General features: G+C 42.2%; 1 protein-coding gene across 1 annotated transcript in view; it reads right to left on the bottom strand.

Moving 5' to 3' along the window:
• The window catches only part of Usp31 (ubiquitin specific peptidase 31), a 71,461-nt gene that overhangs the window by 15,489 nt on the left and 34,036 nt on the right, over window positions 1-21,936 (bottom strand). The window contains exons 3-13 of the mRNA XM_078024215.1: window positions 21,364-21,452; window positions 21,186-21,278; window positions 20,249-20,384; window positions 17,754-17,898; window positions 14,335-14,515; window positions 11,279-11,390; window positions 10,679-10,773; window positions 9,290-9,367; window positions 8,592-8,721; window positions 4,120-4,239; window positions 1,620-1,845 (exon numbers count right to left, since the gene is read on the bottom strand). Of these exons, the coding sequence (XP_077880341.1) occupies window positions 1,620-1,845; window positions 4,120-4,239; window positions 8,592-8,721; window positions 9,290-9,367; window positions 10,679-10,773; window positions 11,279-11,390; window positions 14,335-14,515; window positions 17,754-17,898; window positions 20,249-20,384; window positions 21,186-21,278; window positions 21,364-21,452 (1,405 nt within the window). The remainder of the gene's footprint in view (window positions 1-1,619; window positions 1,846-4,119; window positions 4,240-8,591; window positions 8,722-9,289; window positions 9,368-10,678; window positions 10,774-11,278; window positions 11,391-14,334; window positions 14,516-17,753; window positions 17,899-20,248; window positions 20,385-21,185; window positions 21,279-21,363; window positions 21,453-21,936) is intronic.

The following is a 21,936-nucleotide window of genomic DNA, read 5'->3' as shown; positions in this document are numbered from 1 at the left end:
TTCACACAAACAGATGTCCAAACAAGAAGCCCTATGGTCTGCCTGGCCTCCACATGGTTCGTGCATGCTTTTAGCCCAGCACTTCCACTTCTGAGACTCAATCTCAAGGAAACACAGAATTAAAATTCAGAAAAAGTGCATATACAGAAAGATGTCCATCTTATTAGATTAAAGGTTAAAAGCCAGAAATAATATAGATGCTCAGCAATGGGGGATGACCATACAGTCACGTGTTGCTGAACAACAGGAATATGTTCCAAGAAACACATTAGGCAATTCTGTCGTCTGAATATCCTGGAAACCTAGTTCCACAAAGACAACTCTGACATCATTAAATGATACAAATGTATGGGGCCACTGTGGTACGTGCAGCCCCTGCACCCCACCTCAGCCCACTGCTCACCACAGAACAAACATACCTTTACCACAGAACCTACTACACGTGATGGCTCCTTTTCTTTGCGGGAAGTGAGGGGGTTGGTGGTGGGTACCAGGGATTGAACCCAGGGGTGCTTAACCACTGAGCCACATCCTTTTTTATTTTTATTTTGAGACAGCATCTAACCAAGTTGTTCAGGACTCACTAAATGGCTGAGGCTATCTTTGAACTTGAAATCCTCCTGCCTTAGCCTCTTGAAACCACTGGAATTACAAGCATGTACCACTCTGGTGTAATAGAGCTCACTGCAAGCTAAATATGAGGTGTTTAATAAACGTTCGACTGAACCGCACACACCAGTGTAGAATAACAACACCAACTCCCTGGAAGATATAGCTGCCATGTGTGAGAGGGCTCCTGCTCACACAAGAACACTAATCAATGTGAAAAAGGAGGGAAATTTTGATACAGGCTACAACACAGATGAACTAGTCTACAAAAGGACAAACACTGTATAAATCCACTTGTGGGAGGTAGTTATGACTGTGAAATTCAAGAGACAAGCGAGTGTGGGGGCTGTCAGGGCCAGGGAGGGGAGAATGGAAAGTACTATATAACAGGACAAGGGTTTCAGCTGGAAAGATAAGACAAGTCCTGGAGAGGGACAGTGACGATGGCTGTACAACAATGTGGGTGTATTTAATGCCACCCAACTGTATGCTGAAAATGGCTAACACAAAATAAATTTTGTTATGTACATTTCACAATTTTTTAAAATGTTAGCAAGAGTTGCTTAAGGGATCAACCCACAGATGATGGTGTTCTTTCTAGTCTCTAAATTTCACATGAGGAACACGGCTGCTTTTATAAATGAAAGGTAAGTACATGAAGACACTGTAAGAGCAGTTCACAGTCACCCTAAGTGAGGGAGAAGCTAGGGCCTCAGAAGAAGAGCAAAACCTAAACTGGGGAGTGCGAGCCGGGGCGCGAGGGCAGTTCCTCGGCAGAGCGGACGGTGCTGGGACACATGCTTGCCACTCAGGCCTGGTAGCTGCTGCGCCTTCCAGCTCAGGAGGAAGAGGAAGAGTTCTGGGGAGAGACCTGTGGCATGAAACTGCCCTCACAGGGGCACCCTGCCCACGGGAAAAAGGGAGGCTCTAAAGCCACGTCACCCTGTCACAAGCAACACCCGCCTGAAGGAGCCGTGAGCACAGACACGCGGGCCTCTCGCACTGCAGACCTGTGTAGTGCCCCCCTTGCATGGTGCCATGGTGATTGCACACAGCATACAGGTCATAGATGTAGTCCTCAGGGTCCCTCCCGAGTCCATAGGGCCGCCTCCACGGGGACCAATGGGATGGCAAACTCCAGCTGCTCTGGCTTCTCTTGACCACATGAGGAGTCATGTCCAGGCCAGTCAAGGGGAACTTGACCATGTTCTGAAGTTTCACACGCCTGTCTCCTTCCTGTTGCAAGAAGAAAAACAAGTTCTGATGATATTTTAATGTAAACAGATGGCAAATCAGGTGACCATGGAATGTGGACCCTAATCACTGAAGTAGTTCCCAAGACACGGATAAAACAGGACAATAGATGGACAGTTTTAAGCAGTTGGAAGAACCAGTTTTAACACAACTAAAAGTGGCCTAACCACTGGGGGTAAATGAGCCTCCGTGAGTCTTCATTTCCTTATCTACTAAGAATTTTTAGGTTTTTTTCCTTACAAAAAAAATTGATAATTTCACAAGATTCACCCTAATACCTGTCAGAGGCATGAAAATCAACAGTGACAACCACTTGAAGGGTAAGACCCAGGACCTTGCACAGAAGAGTCAATAAGCAGCATCCCTTTCCTCCCCACCTCCTCCAACAAGTGCATTAAAAGTTCATGCTGACTTAGTTTGACATGTTCAGTTAGTTGACAGCTGGTCAACCTGCACTTTCCATTAAGCCCATGGAAAATCCCTCTGACACCAACCACTAGTTGAACAGACATTTACTGCATGTGTCCTGTGTCCATAGGAACTTTAAAACTAACCAGGCCTAGATACTCCTCTCCCAAGGAGCTCGACTCTACCAAGGAAAGGAAAGCACTCACAAGCGAAAGGGACAGAGGGTCCTGAGAGCCAGTAAGGCCAGGCTGAGGAATGTGGGCCTTATTCTGTAGCTAAGGGGACATGCTGAGGCTTTTATGAGGGAGGTGATGTCTCCCGACTCATGGGTGAAGAACTGTGTGAGCAGCACACAGAACAAGTTACAGGGGCAGAGTGGCGACATCAAGAAATCAACCCAAAGACACTGCAACTGAGACCACTGGAGAGTAGCAAAGCATCTACGCTGGCAGGGTGACAGCTGGTACAAGAAGACACATCAGGAGTCAGGGGGAGACAACCACAGCCACACAGAAGTGCCTGCCTAGAGGAGAAGGCCCAGAAAAAAGTGAAAGACGCTGCTGCGTTTCTGGGTCTGGGTTTCTGAAAGGGATGTAGATATGCCGTCAAGGGAACCAACAGCAAAGGAGCAGGGAGTCAGAAAGGCTGGGCTCCAAACCCTCAACCAGGCTTCCACCTGCAGAGCCCAGTAGTAAGCAGGGAAATGCCATCCTTCTCTACCACAGGAATTCAACTCTGAGCCTTGGGGGGAAAACCCCAGCCATGGGGACCGAGCGCATGTCACCTCTTCCTCTCTGCCTCCTCAGAGCTGAACACTTCTCCATCTATTCACACCTCCCATCTCCAGGCCAAGACTCCACCTGAAGCCAGCAATGGCCCTCCGGGATGACTGCAGAGGCCTCCTCCAGGCCTCCCTGCCCTCATTCTTGTGGCCTCTCTTGATCTCTTAAAAACAAACACTGAGTAGTGCTGCTTCTCTGCTTAAAGACCTCGCCAGAATGCGACACTGCCTCTAAGGGTCTGCCTGGACAAGAAGCCCTGCTCCTATCCCAGTTCTCACCACCATCCCACGCTCCGCAGCGCAGCCCCGCTGGCCTACTTTCTGCCTCTCCAAGTGCTGCACTCCTTTGGGCCCAGGCTCTGCACACACTGCTCCCTCTGCCACTACCAGTGTGAACCCCTGCTTTCCTTTCACCTGGAAGACACCTGCTCATCTCTCAGGGACAAACCTTAAAGCCGGCCTCACAGATTCTGCCAATGCTCACCTCCCATTTGCCTCTCTTACAGTGGGGCTGTCTAGAGCAATCCTGGACTCAGGGAATAACCATTTTGGAAAAGATGAATCACGAAGTAATACAATAAACAGCAGAGCTTCTTTGTGTATATTTATATTTTTGACTCATCTCCCCAACTATACAATAGCTCCTTGGGAGCAGGACAAGTTACTTTGGAAGGACATGGACAAGAAGAGGAGGGAAGTGGGAAGGGTTGTCCAGTGCACGGCACGATGCACAATCCTACCTCCCCCAGAAGAGATCTCTACTTAACGTTTTTTTCCCCTTAAATACTAAAGAAAACCTAACAACATTTAAGCATAACATTCACAAGTCTAAAGCAAACCTCGAGAACAAAGTAAAGTATCTGCAATATGAACTAAAATATTCAAGATTTAAAGGGTCACAGGATGCTCAAATTTTGCTTTGAGAAAGAACAAAACACAAACCCAAATAGGGGTAAATATATGTCTACCATCCAGACAGGGTCAGGGGATCAACAGGAACACCAAAGAACCCACCCACAGCACCCACAGGGGGTGTAAGAAACTTGGTCCGGCTGCATTTCCCTTACCTGTCGAAACCTCTTGAGGTGTATGATGAGCACGTCAGGCAGAGTCCACAGGCTCAGCGTGATGCTCCCCTGCTGCAGTTGCTTGCAGTGTGGGCAACGCCAGGCATCATCTGGGGCCAGCTGAAAACAAGGAGCGTGACTTCAGTTCCAGACCCCTTAACGCGTGGCTTTGTTATGGAGACAGAAGTACTAACTTCTTGTCCAGCGCACAGCACGACGCACAATCTCTCTAGACACTGCACAACGGAGTAACACAATCACAGCTGGTACCTGGCTAGAGTTGGCACCCGAACAAGTGCTGAGATTATCATTCAAGAAGAAATAATCAAACTAGTAAATGCCACAGAGAGGTTGTAGATGTCACAAACGCACCCCAACTAAGCAGAGCTCCAAACTCAACTCTTCATCTTATGATGAACATGGACCTTTCCTCCTGCTCCTGTATGTCCTACTTCAGTAACACCAGTACTGCCCACCAAAGATGGAACATGGGTTCATTCCAAACTCTAGAACCTTCCTACTTCCCTCCTCCTCTTGTCCATGTCCATCCAAAGTAATTCTCTCTCTGCCATTTCTCGTGCCTCCTCCTCTCCACACCCACTGGAACCACCTTGGTTCCAAGTCCTCACCTACTCTCACCTAGACTTCTTCACGTCTCCTGTTCTCTCCCACAAACTCTGACTTGCTCCAAACAAGCCACCCCTCCTGCTACCAGCAAGATCCTTCTAAACATCAACCTGAGACCCCAAATCCACATGTCATCTCTGTACGGAAAAATTTCACAATGAGGACATTCATTTACAGGTGCCATAATGTGAGAAATTGTAATATGCTCTGGAGTTCAGAAGATAGATCTGATGTCATCAATGTGTGAGGTATGGGAAGCCTTGGGAATGGATGACATTCCCATGGATTTGGAAGACAAAGGCACCAAGGTCAGAATCTCGGGGGATGCATGTTTTTAAAGGAAGTACTCAAACTCAGAAGCCACCAGGCCTGAAGATGCAGTTAAAAAAAAAACAAAAACAAAAAAAAACAGGCAAGTCAGAAACATTTCCTCTATACATTCCATGAAAAGAGAATGGGAGAACAGGTGGTCATAAGGGGCATGAACTACGCGGGGGTCAAAGGAAGCCTGAGCTGAGGCTGCTGAGTGAGGCACACAAGGAGCCACAAGAACACCCAGGCCCGGGTCCAAAATGCAAGTCGGACAAGAGAGAGTCTTGGCAGGGAGGGAGGGAGGAGGAAAGGAGCAAGTGAATGGGGAGAGGGGAACCACTGGTGGTAAATTCAGCAGAACACAGCGGGAGGAAGACTGGGGCGAACCTGAGAAGGAAGCAGAATGAAGGAAGGTTTTTTTCCATGACAAAGAGACATGGTTGTAAGAAAACTGGGAAGGGACAGAAGTTGGAGAGATGAAAGTAAATCAGAAAATCAGACCCAGTGTCATCCGGAAAGCCTGCATTTCTCTGTGACATTTTACACTCCCCATACCTGGCCATCCAGCCCAATGTTGGTAGTAAGTAAACAGGGTTTTCTTTGTTTAAATCACAGTATATTACAAACACACTTTTGTAAAACACAGTGAGAACGGCATGACACCATCTAATTGCTCTGAGAGTTCCCGATCTTTCTCTGGTTCTGTAATGATCTCACTGCACGTGGCTGAAGAGCTCCCGACCTGCAGACAACATTCTGAGCATCACTGATCCAGCTGACACTGCCTGGCAGTGGGGAGGGGACAGGGCAGCGGGTAGCAAGTCTACTTTCAGTCTTCCTGACATGAAAATAACATCACTCTCTAAGTTCCCTTCCCAATCTTTAGATTCTGCTGTTTATATAAAGGGAAGTCCACTCCCTCATGCACAGGATAGTCCTTCAAGTGCCTGAAAATGATTATGAGGTCCTTAAGGAGGATGTGCTCAGCAACGACAGGACCTCCAGTGCTAGCCCACCAGCTCTCTCTGGATGTGTCCCAGTTTGCCATCCTCCTACCAGGGAACATTTAATATGAGGAAGAGAGCAGCACTGTCCCTATCAGAGTTCTGGGTATCCATTCGGCAGCACGACAGTGGCCTATGCCTATGTGGTGCTGCTGATCGATCTGAGCTGCAGACAACTGGACCCCACAGCTACCACCACACAGCCTACTTCTAAGTCCCACTGCCTTTACTTCTGTATTTGTACTGGATTCTGGGGTCCAAGTACCACTCATGTATTCAATGATGTATTTATCGAACACTTCTTATGTGCCAAGCACTGTTCTAGATACCAAGATTATTTAGTGAAAGCCAGATAGAGCTCACACTGTCTTAATTCTCTCTCCTTTACCTCTTGTACTCCAGCTACACTGGTCTTATTTCTGTTTTTCTACCATGCCAATCTCCCTCCTACCCCAGGACCTTTGCTTCCTTTATTAATTATCCCCTCAGCATGATAGCAGGATGTCTGTCTTGACATGTGTATCCCCTGACTAGCGCAGCAGCCAGCACATAGCAGGTATATTCAATACATCTAAATGAACAAACCCCAAGAAAAACATCTTGCTAGTATGAACTCATCACTGTAGGTATGTACAATGTTTTGTAGATACCAATACTATCATCTAGCAGATCTGCTCACCCCTAAGCTTTGTGCCATTCTCAAAGATCTCTCAGAAAAACTTTTTTTTTTTTTGGGGGGGGGGGGGACAAAGGATTGAACCTAGGGACACTTAACCACTAAGCCATGTCCCCATCCCTTTTTATATTTTATTTAGAGACAGTGTCTTGCTAAGTTGCTTAGGGCCTCGCTCCCTAATTGCTAAGGCTGGCTTTGAACTCACCATCCTCCTGCCTCAGGCTCCTGAGCTGCTAGGATTAGAGGTGTGCACCACCACTCCCAGCTCTCAGCTCAATTTTTTATAAAAAGAACTAAATAGAACAGTGTGTCACATAGAATCTGCAATCAACAGTTTCAAAGCTATTTTATAATTAAGCCCAAGACCGATAAAACATGTCTTGTGAAAAACTATTGTTAAAGGAACTAGCTATGAACTACTTGTGAGAAGATGAAAACTATTTTCAAATATTTGAAAAAAAGTAGAAGAAAGTTATGACTTTCGAGTCTTAAACTCAAGAGAGAGAACACCTCTTTTGGTGGTACTAAGATGGGGGCATATTTCATATGGGGCATATTTCATGAAAGCATATTTTAGCTAATTAGGAAGATCAGTGGGGTCACCATTTGAGCTATCCAGAGAGGAAATGATATGTCAAGTCTTGAGCAGGCAAACCCCTCATTACAGAAAGCATTCAAACACAGGCTGGACAGTCACCCATTTTAAAGTACGCAGAATAATTAAACTATTAGAAAAAGGGAGCTTTAAAGTTCCCTCTGAGCCTGAAATTGCAATATTCCCTAAGTACAGGAGTAAAGACTAGAAACTAATGATCAAAATTATGATCCTAAGTATCAACATAAGATCAAATGAACTCCATGTGCTCTGGTCTAGGTTTCCAAAGTCACATAGAAACCACACAAGGCTGGCTACCTCCCACAGAATCTTATCTGTCCATCCATTTGTTTCAATATTTATTGAGTCCTACTATCTGCAGAGCACTGTGCTAAACAGTCCAAAGCTGCTGCCCAACAGAACTCTACATCTGCTCTGTTCAGTACAGGAGGCGCCATCCATGTGGGTCTATTGAGCACTGTTGAGAGCCATAGCCGAGTCGGGTTGGCCCATGGCATTTTGCCAGAAGGAGTGCTGTGACTGAATGATGCTGGATTGAAACAGGCTATGTATTGAGTTGTATATGGACCCTGCAGTCCGGCAACAGGAGGGCTCCTGCTGCCTGCCGCCCGCCCCCCCACTACTTTGGAGTTCTAGTTGAGCTCTCAGGGGGTTCCCCGCTAAGTCTGCGCTGAGCCCCATGGAGAACAGGGGACTCCCGGGGAGTGCACGTGGAGTACTGGTGGAGTTCGGGCAATAAAGGAGTTCCTGTTTGAACCTACAAGTGCCTCATGGCGGCTCAGTTATTTTATGCCCAGCCAAACTATGGCAGAGTACCTAAAATGATGCTTGTGCAACAAAAGAACTGAATTTTTCATTTTACTTTAATTAATTTAAATAGGTCCTGATACTACATTCTTAGCATACAGGTATTACGATGAGAAACACCGTTTTCATTACAAAGGAAAACAACTTAAAACTTCTAAAGTAAAACAAAAACAACCCCAAAAAATGAGCCCGATTAAAAAAAAAAAAAAGAATTATAAAGGTTCATTTCAAGAGCATTCCAATTAATCAAAAATTTAAACTTCTTTTTGTTGAAGTCCTAAAAGGAACAGAATACTCAATGCATGTTCAAAACTAGGAAAATGTAAAATCCTAGGGGATTTTGAGGGGCAGAATCTGTTTCTTTACTGTTATCTTGCCATTCCCCCTTCCCTACCAACTCAGTACCCAAGAAATGCTGCCTGGCTCTTACTCGTTCCTCTTTGGTGTAGAGTTGGAAACACTGGGATAAAGTGCAGGTCTGAGGTTGATGATGCCGCTCCCTCTGCAGGCGGACACTTTCTGCATCTGGGATATACTCATCTTCAGTGTTTACAAATAAGCTACAATTAAAGGGAAAGACATTATCACAGAATGTCTTAAAACACGGACACAAAAGTACAATTATTACAGTTTTACAAAGTGGCTATGAATTCATAACCATGAAGATGGAGGTGTAAGAAAGCAAAGGAGGTCATCTAACTCTTCTATGTCCCAAAGTGTTCTTGAAAAAGTTTTCCATCTGCAAGTTATTTTAGGAACTAAGTTGGAGTTAGTTTTTCTGGGGCTGTCCATGACTTGTGCCATTAAATCATGTATTCTTGTCCTTCATCTCTAAGGGCAAGCATTCGATAAAGCTTATTTGGGCAGAGGGACTTCTAATAAAAATCAAATTGGACCTATACAGTAGTTAATGAATATGGCTTCTCTCTCAGTAGTAAATAAATGTTCAAAGGCTTTAAGGTTGGGAAAAATGTATAAGAAAGAAATATTAAGCTGCTTAAATAAAGGATTAACGATATGCTTAGAGACTGAAGAGACGAAAGCTCTGTATTTTAGCTAATTTGGAAGATCAATGGGGTGCTCCTAAAATAAAACAATTCTATAAATATTAAGTAAAAGAATACTCACAAATCTTTTGTCTCCTTGTCCCATTCTACCACTAACTTCACATGAGCAGTGCCACCTGGTCCACAAGATTTTAATGCCCTATAGAATGGGGGAGAGAAGAAGCTCCAAGTTGCTATCTTTAAAAAAAAATTATTTTACTTAAATATGATTATGGCCTATCTACAATCATAAAATTGCTAAAACTCTTCATAGTTCCCCCGGAAGAAAAAGATTTTAGTGACTCCATTACAACCATAGATTTAGTAAATAGTTTACAAGTGGGCTAAAAAAAAAATCTTTAAAATATCCAATACAGAAATAATGGAAGAAATAGATTAGAAGAAATTTAGTAACTCACTATAAGGCTGTCTGCAATTACTCTCGGACATTCTATGTGACCTTTCCAGCTCTTGCCCGACTCCCCACCAACCCGGGGAGAGCTGACCTCGCACCTCTCCACCTGCTCCACACCATGCGCCTACCCTGTGCCTTCTTCTTCCCTCCTTCATAAAGCCACTACCCCAGTTCACTGGACTGGCCACCTTCTGAGAAACTCTTTCAGCAGTCACTGTTAAAATCACTCAACAAATCTTTTTTTATATTGTTCAATATTTTTTATTATTATCTTATCTATTAGTTCCCATTCTTTAAAACCAACAGGGAGCCTTCAAATAGCAATGTTATGTACCTTTTGAAAATCTTGAAATGTAGGCACAATTCCTTTGTTAAAAGAAATTATAATAAAGACAATGTGAGTTTTGATATTTATATATCCATATGTATATGGTGTATTCACATATCCATTATTTTATTAGTAGACTACTGTAAACATAATAGAAGGATGTAGAAAGTACAGAAACAGCATGGAACAGCGACTAAGAGAAAGAGGAACAGCATAAAGAAACTTTAAAGAAAAGGCACTATGGACAGCGGAAGTCACACCTGAGAAAGGACACACACAGCATGGTGCTGCGTGCACAAATGCTCCTTGGTACTCTGATACTGAGGAAGGCTTGGGGTGGAAGGGAAAGGAAGAGCAGGACCCACAAAACAGAGGTCCTCAGAGTCCTGGCTGTGGAGAATCTGGCATCCGGTGGAAGCCAGCCTTCACCTCGTAGGCCACAGTCACCACTGAAAGGCTTCAAGGAGGAACGAGGTGTGACTAGCACACTATTTTGGAAAACTTCAGTCTTGGTGAATAGGAAACTGTAATTTGTTTTCCTAACATGAATATTCTGTGGCTTTTCTGATTTTAAGGAAGATCCATAAAATGTTTCATACTCACGTGTGAATCAGAACTGAACTAAGTACAGTTTCTTAGTGAGCTTAAAGAACATAACATGGGATTATACCAAACATCACATGGAGTATAAGTGAAATTATGGAAGGTGAATTTTTTTTCCTCTTTACCTTTCTACTGTTGGGTGGCACAGGGGCTGCTCCTCCTGGGGCAGCAAGTATGTAATTCCCACAACACTGACCACTCGCAAACTGAACGGACACACCTGCGTCAAGTATTAAATGAAAATTAGGATGACTTTCTCTTCATAGGCATGTTTTACAGTGGCATTTCCAAACAGATTAGAGGTACAGCAAACTGTTTTGCAAAATGCTTCTCTATGACATCTGTTAGGCTGTTGAGCCACTCAAATACACTATTAAATATGATTTAACCAAATGCAATTTATATACCAAATGTCATACAAGGCAAATAATACACTGCTCTCGCTGAACATTAACTTAATGGTCTTCCATGGGTGCCTGAACATAGTAATCATTTTTAAAATATACAGATGGTTATGCAACTTCTCCAAACTTTATTAAATAAATTTTATAAAGGAATATACAGCAGTCCAGGAAAGCTTGCAATGACCAACTCCATTCATAAAACGAGAAATAAGTTCTCAGTCTTAAAAATCTGAACAAAACAAATTCAAATTCCATTGTAATGACTGTTTCTTCACTGTGTAGACATGCACACTCTGCTAGAATATCAAAATGCCTACAAACCTGAATGCAAACAGTAGGCCTCAGGAAATACTTCATCTTCTCCAGGATTTCCTTCTGCAGAAGGTCCCATGCTATCGTCTTCTCTAAGTGCAGCACAAAAGGCAGTCCAAATCTACCAAACAGAAACACTGGCATCACCTTAAAAGTATGGCAATTCCTTTAATGGCCTAACTCCTTATTCTTCATCTTTTAAAATGGAATGACAACATAATTGGTTTTAGGACAGTTCTCAAATCAGAACAGACAAGTCAACAGTAACTGTCATAAAGAGAAGATGACAAAGTCAGAAGTGCAGCCTCGATTTCTAAGAAATCTCAACAGCCTCCATGCCAAGTGACTCCAGGGAAGCATGGTGCTGGGCTACCAGGCATCCAGGGACAGGGTTGGCAGGGATGGTGAGAAAGGGGATGGGAACAAACAAGAATCTGGCAAACAGTGTGGGTCAAACCTACAAGGAGGTGCCAGAGGAGCAGGCAGGGCCGGAAGGCCCAACAGGCAGGCAGCCGTGTCCTGGTAGCCTCTGACAACAAGAGAGGCACTGGCCAGCAAGCCACACTGAAAGTCAGCACCCACCTTAGGCTAGACACCACTTGGCCTCTGCCAGGTTCTGTGTCCTGGAGAATCAAAGGCAGCTCTGTGGTTGTCAGCCTCAGATGCACAGTGAAATCACCAAAGGACTATAAAAAAATAATGATGCCTAAGTCCAGTCCACAGAGATTCTGATGGCATCAGTCTGGAATGTGGCCCCAAACGCTGAGATTTTCTCAGAAGTTTCCCAGGTGGTTCTAGTATGCAGCTGAAGTTGAAGGTCACTGACCCAGCCTCAACTTTCACCTACATCCAGAGTCATTCAAACCTATGTGCTGATCCTTGACTGTGTCCAGCTCCACATGTTCAGGTCTCTGTGCAGGCCACTCCCCAGCTTAGAACACCCTTCCCACCCTTCTCTAGGCTGTCTTCTACTCATACCCATGAACACACCCTTCTCCAGGTAGCACCTGGTTATTTTCTCCCTATGTGTGCCATGGCACTAACTCCACCATGCTGTAAATACTGTGTTTCTGCCTCCACCAATGGACTGAGTTATCTGACAACAAGAACTGTTATTGATTTGCGTTAGTAACCTAAACCAACCATGCCTAAAAAATAGCAGATGATGAATGAAGGAATGATCAATCGACCTAGTTACCAGGGGAGCTCTAAGGCCAAGGCTGAAGCAGAGATAAAAGATCACTGGGAAACTCATTCCTAACAGTCATGGAGCTGTTTACCCGCAGTACTACTTAACAGTGAACCTACCCTCCTGAAAACAACTGTGGTGTGAAATGGGCTCCAAGAAACTCCATTATGAGGAGCTGCCTTTTCTCCCAAGCTTTAAACAGCCTCCTACAGTGTCCACTCGGGGTGTTCCTGCCACACAGGACGTTCACACAGCCTGCTCCTCCTCACAGGGACTGGGCTCAGCTAAGGCCTCCTGGGGCCACCTCCCAGCTGCCTTTCCAGTGCAGAGCTGCCGCCTCTCCTCACTCACACCCTCTCACTCTAACCTGCACTGATGTCTTCAACACGGTGCTAACTGTCTCAAGCTTAATGTGTTGTTCACTTGCTTAAGGCCAGCCTGGCCCTGGGAGTGCAAGCCCCCTGAGGACACAGCCCTGTCTGTGTTGCTCTCCGCTGGATTCCTAGGGTTTGGAACAGCGCTGACACTAACACTAACACCTTCGTTAATGAATACGATCAATATACACATTAGCACATTTCACATCAATGGTATTTACCATCCAAGGTACTTACCTTACTGGGACAAAGCTACTTTAAAAGATAGTCTAAAGTTCCCATAAATTCTTAGGGCAGCAAAAGAAATCTGAGGGCGATTTCTGAGTTCCAAATTTCTGATTTGCAAAGCTGAGTGAACAATTGTGCCATCTGCCACAACAGGAGATACTGGAGGACCAGTATCATGGTGAAAGTAAAATGCTCAGCTTGAGACCTAAGACTAGGGGGCAGGCACTAACAAAGTAGATAAATTAAGGGTTGTTTTTTAAAAAGCTATTAAGAAAGCAGAACTGCAACTGGCCAGTAAAGCTATGAAATAATGTTCAACATCCTTAGCAATCAGGGAAATGTGAATCAAAACTACACTGAGATTTCATTTCACTCTAGTGAGAATGACGGTCATCAGGAATGTAAATAATAACAAATGCTGGCGAGGATGAGATGGGAAAGGAACACTCACACACTGCTGGTGGGATTATAAACCACTATGCAATTGAGCACAGAGGTTTCTCAAAAAACTAGGAATGGAACCACCATAGACCCAGCTATCCCACCCCTCAGTATTTATCCAAAGGAATTAAAGTCAGTAACTATAATCACACATGCGCACCCATGTCTAGCAGCACAATTCACAATGGCCAAGTTTCAGAACCAGCCTGTGTGCCTATCAATAAATAGATAAAGAAAATATGGTGTGTGTATATATATGAAGTTTTATGCAGCCATAAAAGAACAAAATCAAGTTATTTTCAGGAAAATTGATAGAATTGGACACGAAATAAGCCAGACTCAGAAAGTCAGGGTCATATGTTTTCTCTCATATGTGGAAGCTAGAAAAAAAGGAAAAAAATTTTATGAAAATAGAAAGGAGACCAGTGGACTAGAAGGTAGGGATCGAGGGAGGGAGGAGAAGGAAAGGGAGGTGCTGGGCAGTGAAACTGACCAAATTCTGTTATGTGCGTGCACAGATACATCATAATGAACCCTACTGTTTTCTACAATTATCATGTACCAATTAAAAAGGAAAGGACAATCTGGATACAGGTCCAGCATCCTAAGAGAGTCTGAACTAAAATATTCATATAAGCCTTCAAAACCAGATGAGCTGTAACAGGCTTCCTAACTCACATCATAATCTTTTACTCCCCCTCCCACTGAATCAGGTCAACTTACACAACTATTCCTGCTAAATGTAAGGCTTCTCACCCTGCTTTTTTTAAACATTTAAAAGCAGCAAACTTGAAAGCTTCAGTACTTATTGGAAATTAAGCTGGCCTCACCTCCTCCCCTGCTGCCCGGTGCAGGCTCGGTTACACACCAGCACGACAATCTTGTCACTGCCTGCTCTGGTGGTGGGCGGGTCCATTTCCCCTTGCTTTGCTGCTGTTTGTGTGGAGGAAGACAGTCGATGATGATCCAAGCCAAACTTCAAGTGATTGAGATTGTTGTTTAAGTGAATTCCTGAAATAGAATAAAAACTACTCTTTTTACCTCTTCAAAATTATTTTCATTCATTCATGCATTACAAAGACATTTACCCAACAGAAAAAAAAAATGTCATTTTAAATTGCAAGTTCAAGGTCAGCCTCAGTAACTTAGTGAAGTCCTAAGCAGCTTAGTGAGACCCTGTCTCAAAAAAATAAAATTAAATTAAAAAGGCTAAAGGATGAACTCAGTGCCCCTGGGTTCAATCCCCAATACTTTCAAAAAAAAATAATTTAAACTACAATTGAAAATAGGAACAAATACTCTCCTGTGAAATTACTCTGGTAGCCTTTAAGGAAAAAAAATTAGCATCTATTATTTTCTTTAAATTAGCCTTACCTATCTTAAAAACTGAAAATCAAAATTCTCCACTTCAATGAATGTTAGATACAATTTCAGAAGAATAAATTTGCAGAGATAATCCAGCAATAAAATTTAAAGTGAGCCCCAGCAACCAAATAAATTTTAAAAACTAATAATAAAGACAAGAACATTTGAAATGGTCTATAATGTTCCAATATCAGTTTCTTTCATTTGGTGGGGGGCAAGGTACTGGGGATTGAATTCAAGGGCACTGAACCACTATTTTGTAAGCTACATCCCCAGCCCTATTTTGTATTTTATTTACAGACAGGGTCTCACTGTTAGTTCCTCTCCATTGCTGAGGCTGGCTTTGAACTCTAGATCCTCCTGCCTCAGCCTCCCAAGCCTCTGAGATTACGTGCCACTGTGCCCAGCCCAACAGCAGTTTCTCATTCCTGATTATTACAAGAAACAAGACTCTCATAATGATGAGAACACGCTAACTTTAACAAAATCAACTGGACTGAATCAACTCACATTAAAGTTAACAAAAATAGATGTATGGCAGACATAGTACTAGTCTCCACAAGGTCCTAAAGCAGACCTCCCTGTCAATTAGAGCTAGCCTGCACAAGGCCCTGCAGCAGGTCAATAAATACTGACTAAATATCAGTTCATTTCTTTAATCCGTTGGAAGTATATAGTCTAGTAAAATGATAGAGAAGAAAGAAGCCCCTCCTACCACCATCATAAATAATAACACTACCATCAGAAGAATAAAATTCAAATGGCTGCACAAAATTATTCATAGCAGAATTCTGATAGTAACTTAAATATCCAGCAATACAAGATGTTGTTGAAGATATATTAGCATGATAGCAATTTGAAATTATGACTACATAATTAATACCAAAATAACAGGATGACAAAAAAAATCACAGACACTAGAAATAAAAAAAAAATTGAATCTTTATCAAGCTATTAGAGGGAAGAAAACTTTTTAGGCTTCTGAAAGTTCTGTCCTCTGACCCCAAGGCTAGCTAACTCCTGCTTTTCTGTGCTCCCATTGCTTTCTGAACATAACACAATAAAGAAATCCCAAAAGGAACAAGAGTTGATTTCACTTCATAACCATCGTGAACTTTGGTATGAGAATAAAAGATATTAGAAATCTGAATTTGAAACAATGAATGACCTCCTTTCCTAGGTTCCTGACAGAGGTCAGGGTGGGAAGACTTAGGTCACTAGAAGCGGTCAGAACCATAATGAGATAAGAGAATGCCACTCAACTAAACAGAAATCAAACTCGGTGTTCAAATTATGGACCCATCTCCTACAGCCATGTGACCTGGGGCCAGTTACTTCACTGCTCTCAGCCACAGCCCCCTCCTAAGCAGAGTGAGGAAAGTGGATGCCTCACAGGTGCTGGGCCAAACATTCGTAAGGTCTTTAGATCAGAAGCCAAAACACACGTGATAAATTTGGACTTAACAAATTTACTTCAGCATAGACACATAGTGTTAATCCTAAACAACTGGGGATGGGAAAGGGAATTTGGGAAAATGTTCAGTTGAACAATCATTAGCTGGGCTTTTGCTGCATATTAGGAATTACTGTGTATCAAAAAATGAAGCAAAGAGTGGTCACAACTCTTGTAAGTCACTTTGTAGTTTTGGGGTTAAATTATAAGAATTCTTTGTAAGAATTCTTATAATTCATCATACTGGGAAAGACATGATGGGAAAGAGAGGAGAAAACAGATCATTTCCACACACACGCTAGCTTAAGAGATAGCAGAAGCAATGGGAACACAGAAAAGCGGGAGTTAGCCAGCCTTGGTGTCAGAGGACAGAACTTTCAGAAGGCTTTCTGAACAGGTGACGACTGGGTGTTTTTACTGTAATGAAATAAAATTAGAAAATAATTTAAGTAAACAAAAGCATATGAATGAAAATGCAACAACTGGAAGAAAAGAAAGTTCCTGGGTCAAAGAAGAATGAAAACTGAAATAACAGAGTACCTGAAAATAAAATAAGCAGGGGCTGGGGTTGTGGCTCAGCGGAAGTGCACTCATCTGGCACGTGTAAGGCACTGGGTTCTATCCTCAGCACCACATAAAAATAAATAAATAAATAAATAAAGCTATTGTGCCCCACTAAAACTAAAAAATAAATATAGATAGATAGATAGATAGATAGATAGATAGATAGATAGATAGATATAGAGAGAAATATAAACATCAGTGGGCCAGACAAAATTAAATACGAAGCTGGCAGTGGAAAGAGCTTACCACCTAATACTCAGAACCACCACTTATTAATACTCTTATGTATCACTGAGGAACACAAATTCCTGTTGCAATGAGATACAGAACAACAGTAGGTCTGGTGGTAACACAAGAAGTGATTTCTGAGTAAGTATGAAGACAAATCTTAAAAAAGGTGTGTAACATGGTGCACCTATGTTCTCTGAATAAATTAAGAAAACAAATTTTTAAAAGGTGCATAACATAGCCTTTAAATAGAACAGAAATATTAGAACACTCATGCACAGACAATTGGAGACTAAAGTAGCTTAAAGTAAATCTCCCCAGTGGGAAGAGAAAGCTGGTGCGGCAGGCACCATGGAGGAGTGTGGAGAACTGTGTGCAACAGGCAGTTGAGCAGTCAGATGCTCAATAAAGAGGAATAAGGTCTGGGGTTCAGAAAGATTATTGGCAGAGAAATAGGGATTTGACTGAAAGCAAGAAAAATAACTGTCAGGCAAAACATAAAGAAAATCTGAGTGGACAGCACTGTGTGCACTTTCTCACAATTAAAAAATATTTATAACATGATATTATATCTGAAAGGGGAGATTGTTGTCAGGCCTGAGAGCTCAGGTAACAGCATGGAAACAGGTGCTCCTTTACCTCTTTGACTGAGAATTCCTTCAGGCCGAAATATTTCTGGAGTCTCAAAGGCAAAAATGCAGTCACTCTCATGGACTGTCTCCAGGTCGTCTGTATCACAAAAGGAACGGTGGAACCCATCATAGTACATTTCTGTCAACACAATCTGAAATGTGGGGAAAATAAAAATAGTTGGGTAGCTGGAAATTCAATACAAAATGATCTTCTAATTCCACCATGAACTTCTCTGGACCATCAAGACTTGGCAGCGCTCTAAAAAGGCTCTGAAATATCCCGCAGGCCCTCATTGTTGCTTTCAGTGAGAGCATCTTAGAAGCACAATATCACCTACGATTGTGTGACAATGCAGACTGTTTCAGAAATCTATGGCATTAACCCAGAGTTCCTTTAGGTTTTGGTGCAAAAGAGAGCCAGGAGACTCTCTGGTTTTACAGAGGAAAGAGAGGCTGAGAAACCCACCTAAGGATGCACAACTATTCCATCTCATGCCAAGAACAAAGTTCACAACTGACTGTAGCATCTGCTCCCTCATCATTAAATTTCCCCCTTTTCAGATTGAAAATGTCAAATAATCACGGACATCCGGGGGAAAATGAAATCAACTCAAATGTCCAATAACAGTCACTAATGAAATATATTATAGTTCTACTAGAATTATAAAGCTATTAGAAAAAGAATGAGCACATATATTTGCACTATCAAGGAAAAAAGTAAAGTTAAAAAAAAGTTATGTATAAACAATGTTTTTATAAAATAATGTAGCGTATGCACATAAAAAATCTGAATGAACACTATGTAACAGTACTAAAGTTAGTACAGTACAGGAAAATATTTAGTATTGGGATACTTCCACTTTCTAAGTTGTACTTCTGAAATGGTTAAGTATTTTACAGTGAAACAGAAAAACAAAAGATAAGGGGAAAACAATGAAGACATTTAGTGCCTCTTTACAGGCTCGGCATCATTGTCTGGTAAAAAAGCACTGGGTTGGGCAAGAGAAGGTTCCTGTCCCAGCCTGCCACCAACCAGCCCTGTGACTTTGCAGAAATCACATGGTTTCTCTTGGCCTCCTTCAAATGGGGCAAGGGGAAGGTTGCACTGCACCCCTAAGGTCCCCCATCAGCATTAACGTTCTTCAGTCTATGAGGAGAAAGGAGCTGGTGACCTACTCTACAAATAGCCCAGGGAAAATGTTCCTGGCAGGTTTCCTTCTAATGAATTCATTGGCCATGCTGTTTTTCTGCTGGTGAACACACAAATATAATTCCCTCTCCTTAGCAAGCCGAGGTCAACGCAAACTGTAATTATTTCACCAATTTGAACCACATGCACAAAGAGCCAGACAGCACTGAAGCTTTAAAGATGCAACCAGATTTTCTCTGGACCCCACCAAAGTCTCTCTCCCTCCCTCTCCGTCTTTCCCTCATCCTGGAGGGGAAAAAAGAATCAATGAGCTCTTCAGAGTAAGGAAGAATATGAACATTTTATCAATGTGCCAGTGCGAGGCCTATGAAAATATGAGAGATTTGCTATATTGGGGCCACACTACTGGTTGTGTTTGTTTTACTGTGGTAACTTCCCAACCAAGGCCACATGAGGCCAGACTACAAAACACCTTTATTGTTCAAGTGATTACATAGTGGCTTCCAGAAGCTATCTAGGGAAAAGTTGTTTAGCTATGAAGTAAAATCTTAAATAAGGGATGTTTTTCCAAATGAAATAATAATAGTGAACTGAATAAAAACTGTATGTAAAAACATGTCAAGTCACAAAGAGGCCAAAACATTTTAGGTCATTTAAACTTTAACTACTTATCAAAGATCCACTCCCCCAAAAACAGAATCACAACTTTCCCTTATCTCAACAAGTAAGAGACTCTGGTTCAGTTATAATAAGAAAACAAAATAGGGTTGAAGGAGTAGCTCATTGGTAAAGCACTTTGTCTAACATGCAGGAGGCCTTGGGTTCAACCCCAGGATTTGGCAGGGGGTGGGGGTGAAACACACTGAGTATGTACTGTGAGCAGGACACGATACTAGCAAGATGTCCATTCTCATCACCATAATGGGAAGAGGTGTTCTAGAGTTCTCTAAGCCTATTTGATTATCAAACATCACAGTAATGTTCTTCTATTGTTCACATACACAACCATAAGAATTTAGGAGGGATTAAGTAATTATACTATATGAACAAAGCTAAAGAAGGTGTTGATGTAAAATATAAGCCTTTCCTTTCAAATATACAAACACACAAATATATACATACATACACATATGTGTGTGTGTGTGTGTGTGTGTGTGTGATTAAATGAAGGATGAAAAGTTTTCTATACATTTTATTCTTATGGGTCTTGATTTCTTTTTCCCCTCAGACTACATGTAACTGGTTTTAAATATCTAAGTGACCATATTTGGCAAAGAATTATAAAAAATTTCAGAGAAACAGAATCAGCACCTTTGTGGCTCACATGCAGTGGGTCTTGGCAGCATTATTACCTGATCAGTGGGGATCTTTGTTTCCACAGACACTGCTTCCCGAAGTCTGGCAACAGTCCCAGACAGAGGCACAGCCACACCAATCCTCATGCAGTGAGAACATTTCCCTTGATACACTACAGTGACATAGAGAGGCCTGTACAGATCAAAGTCAGATCTTCTCATTAGTCACTTATTTTAACTAAATATAGAAATAAAATAGACCTGATCTGAAATCTACCCAAAAACTGAAGCAATCCCTACCTCTTTTTAGAAACCGAATTTAAAAAGTTCATTTGGACCTAAGGAGAACTATCAAAACAACAATCAAGAGATCTTTGGAGAGCCAGGAGCAGTGGCACATGCCTGCAATCCCAGCAGCTTGGGAGGCTGAGACAGGAGGACTGCACGTTCAAAGCTAGCCTCAGCAACTTAGTGAGGCCCTAAGCAATTCAGCAAGACCTTGTCTCTAAATAAAGTATTAAAAAAGGGCTGAGAATGTGGCTCAGTGGTTAAGTGTCCCTGGGTTCAATCCCCAGTACCTTAAAAAGAGAGAGAGAGAAGGCAATATTGGCAATTTGGAAAAGGCAATATTCATAAAACAAAACTGAACAATGCTTGATTCTGTCTTTTGTATTTCCTTTGAAACAACCTAACTCCTGGAAGTTTTGAGGAACATTGTCCTAATTACAAGGACAATGCAAAGTCTCTAGAGAATTTAGAAGTCAATCAACATTCCTCCTCCTTCCCCATACTGTCTGTGAATGACCAGCTGAACCTGAGGCTCACCTGAAAACTTAGACAGGTACTTATTTCTTTAAGGAATTAATAAAGCATGTATTAAAATTATCATTAAATTTATTATTCGCCTAAATAAGTAAAAGATGTAATATTAGTTTATAGAGGAAAAGGTATACTATCAGAGTGTACAGTCTTAATTTTACAAATCTATTCTTACCTTGTATGGGGTAGAGGAATTGGCAAAGAAATGCAGAGGAAAGGATCAAAAGTGTTGCTCTGTTTCTGACAATGAGGACATGTCAAAGAAGATCTTTGAAAACAAAAACGTAAGATATTCACATTAAGATCACCTTGAACTATGTCAAAATATGAGGGAACATTTGCTTTGTTCATACCTGTACTGGGCTTGAAAAAGTTCTTGTACAAAAGTGCTACACACAGGAAAAGATGGTCCCTCAGGCATGCCATCAGTCTCTGATGGAGGCTAAAAAAGAAAAGTACAATTCACAGACTAGAAGTACCAAGTTTTTATTGAATATTAATCTAAAAAGTCATAATTGCCTTAATTTCTTTTATAAGCTACATATCATGTCCAGATACTTCAGTGACAGGCACCTGTTAAAGGAACCAAAGCATAGCAAACAGCGTGTAGGTCACATGGACCCATCTCCTTAGACAGACCAGGTTTCTCTACCTCCAGCCCATTCAGGGATGGGGCAGCTCTTCTTCCCCAGTATGCTCCAATCTCCCTCCAACTCTCAAAGCACCCCAACCCGCAACCTCTTCCAAGAAAAAAAGCTCAACCACTTTGAAAGGACCGTTCTCCCCATGCCTAAATTCTAGTGCAGCTATTAGCTGGGCTATTCATTCTGAAGTCTAATCACATTCTACTTTTCATGTCCCTCCACCTAAGGACTAGCTATTGAGCATTTACTACCACATACAGAACCTCAGAACACAAATGTAAA

This window comes from Ictidomys tridecemlineatus, chromosome 10 (assembly GCF_052094955.1).
Source record: "Ictidomys tridecemlineatus isolate mIctTri1 chromosome 10, mIctTri1.hap1, whole genome shotgun sequence".
NCBI lineage: Eukaryota > Metazoa > Chordata > Mammalia > Rodentia > Sciuridae > Ictidomys > Ictidomys tridecemlineatus.
The sequence above is the reverse complement of the archived record's forward strand: the minus strand, read 5'-3'. Positions and strand labels throughout refer to the sequence as shown.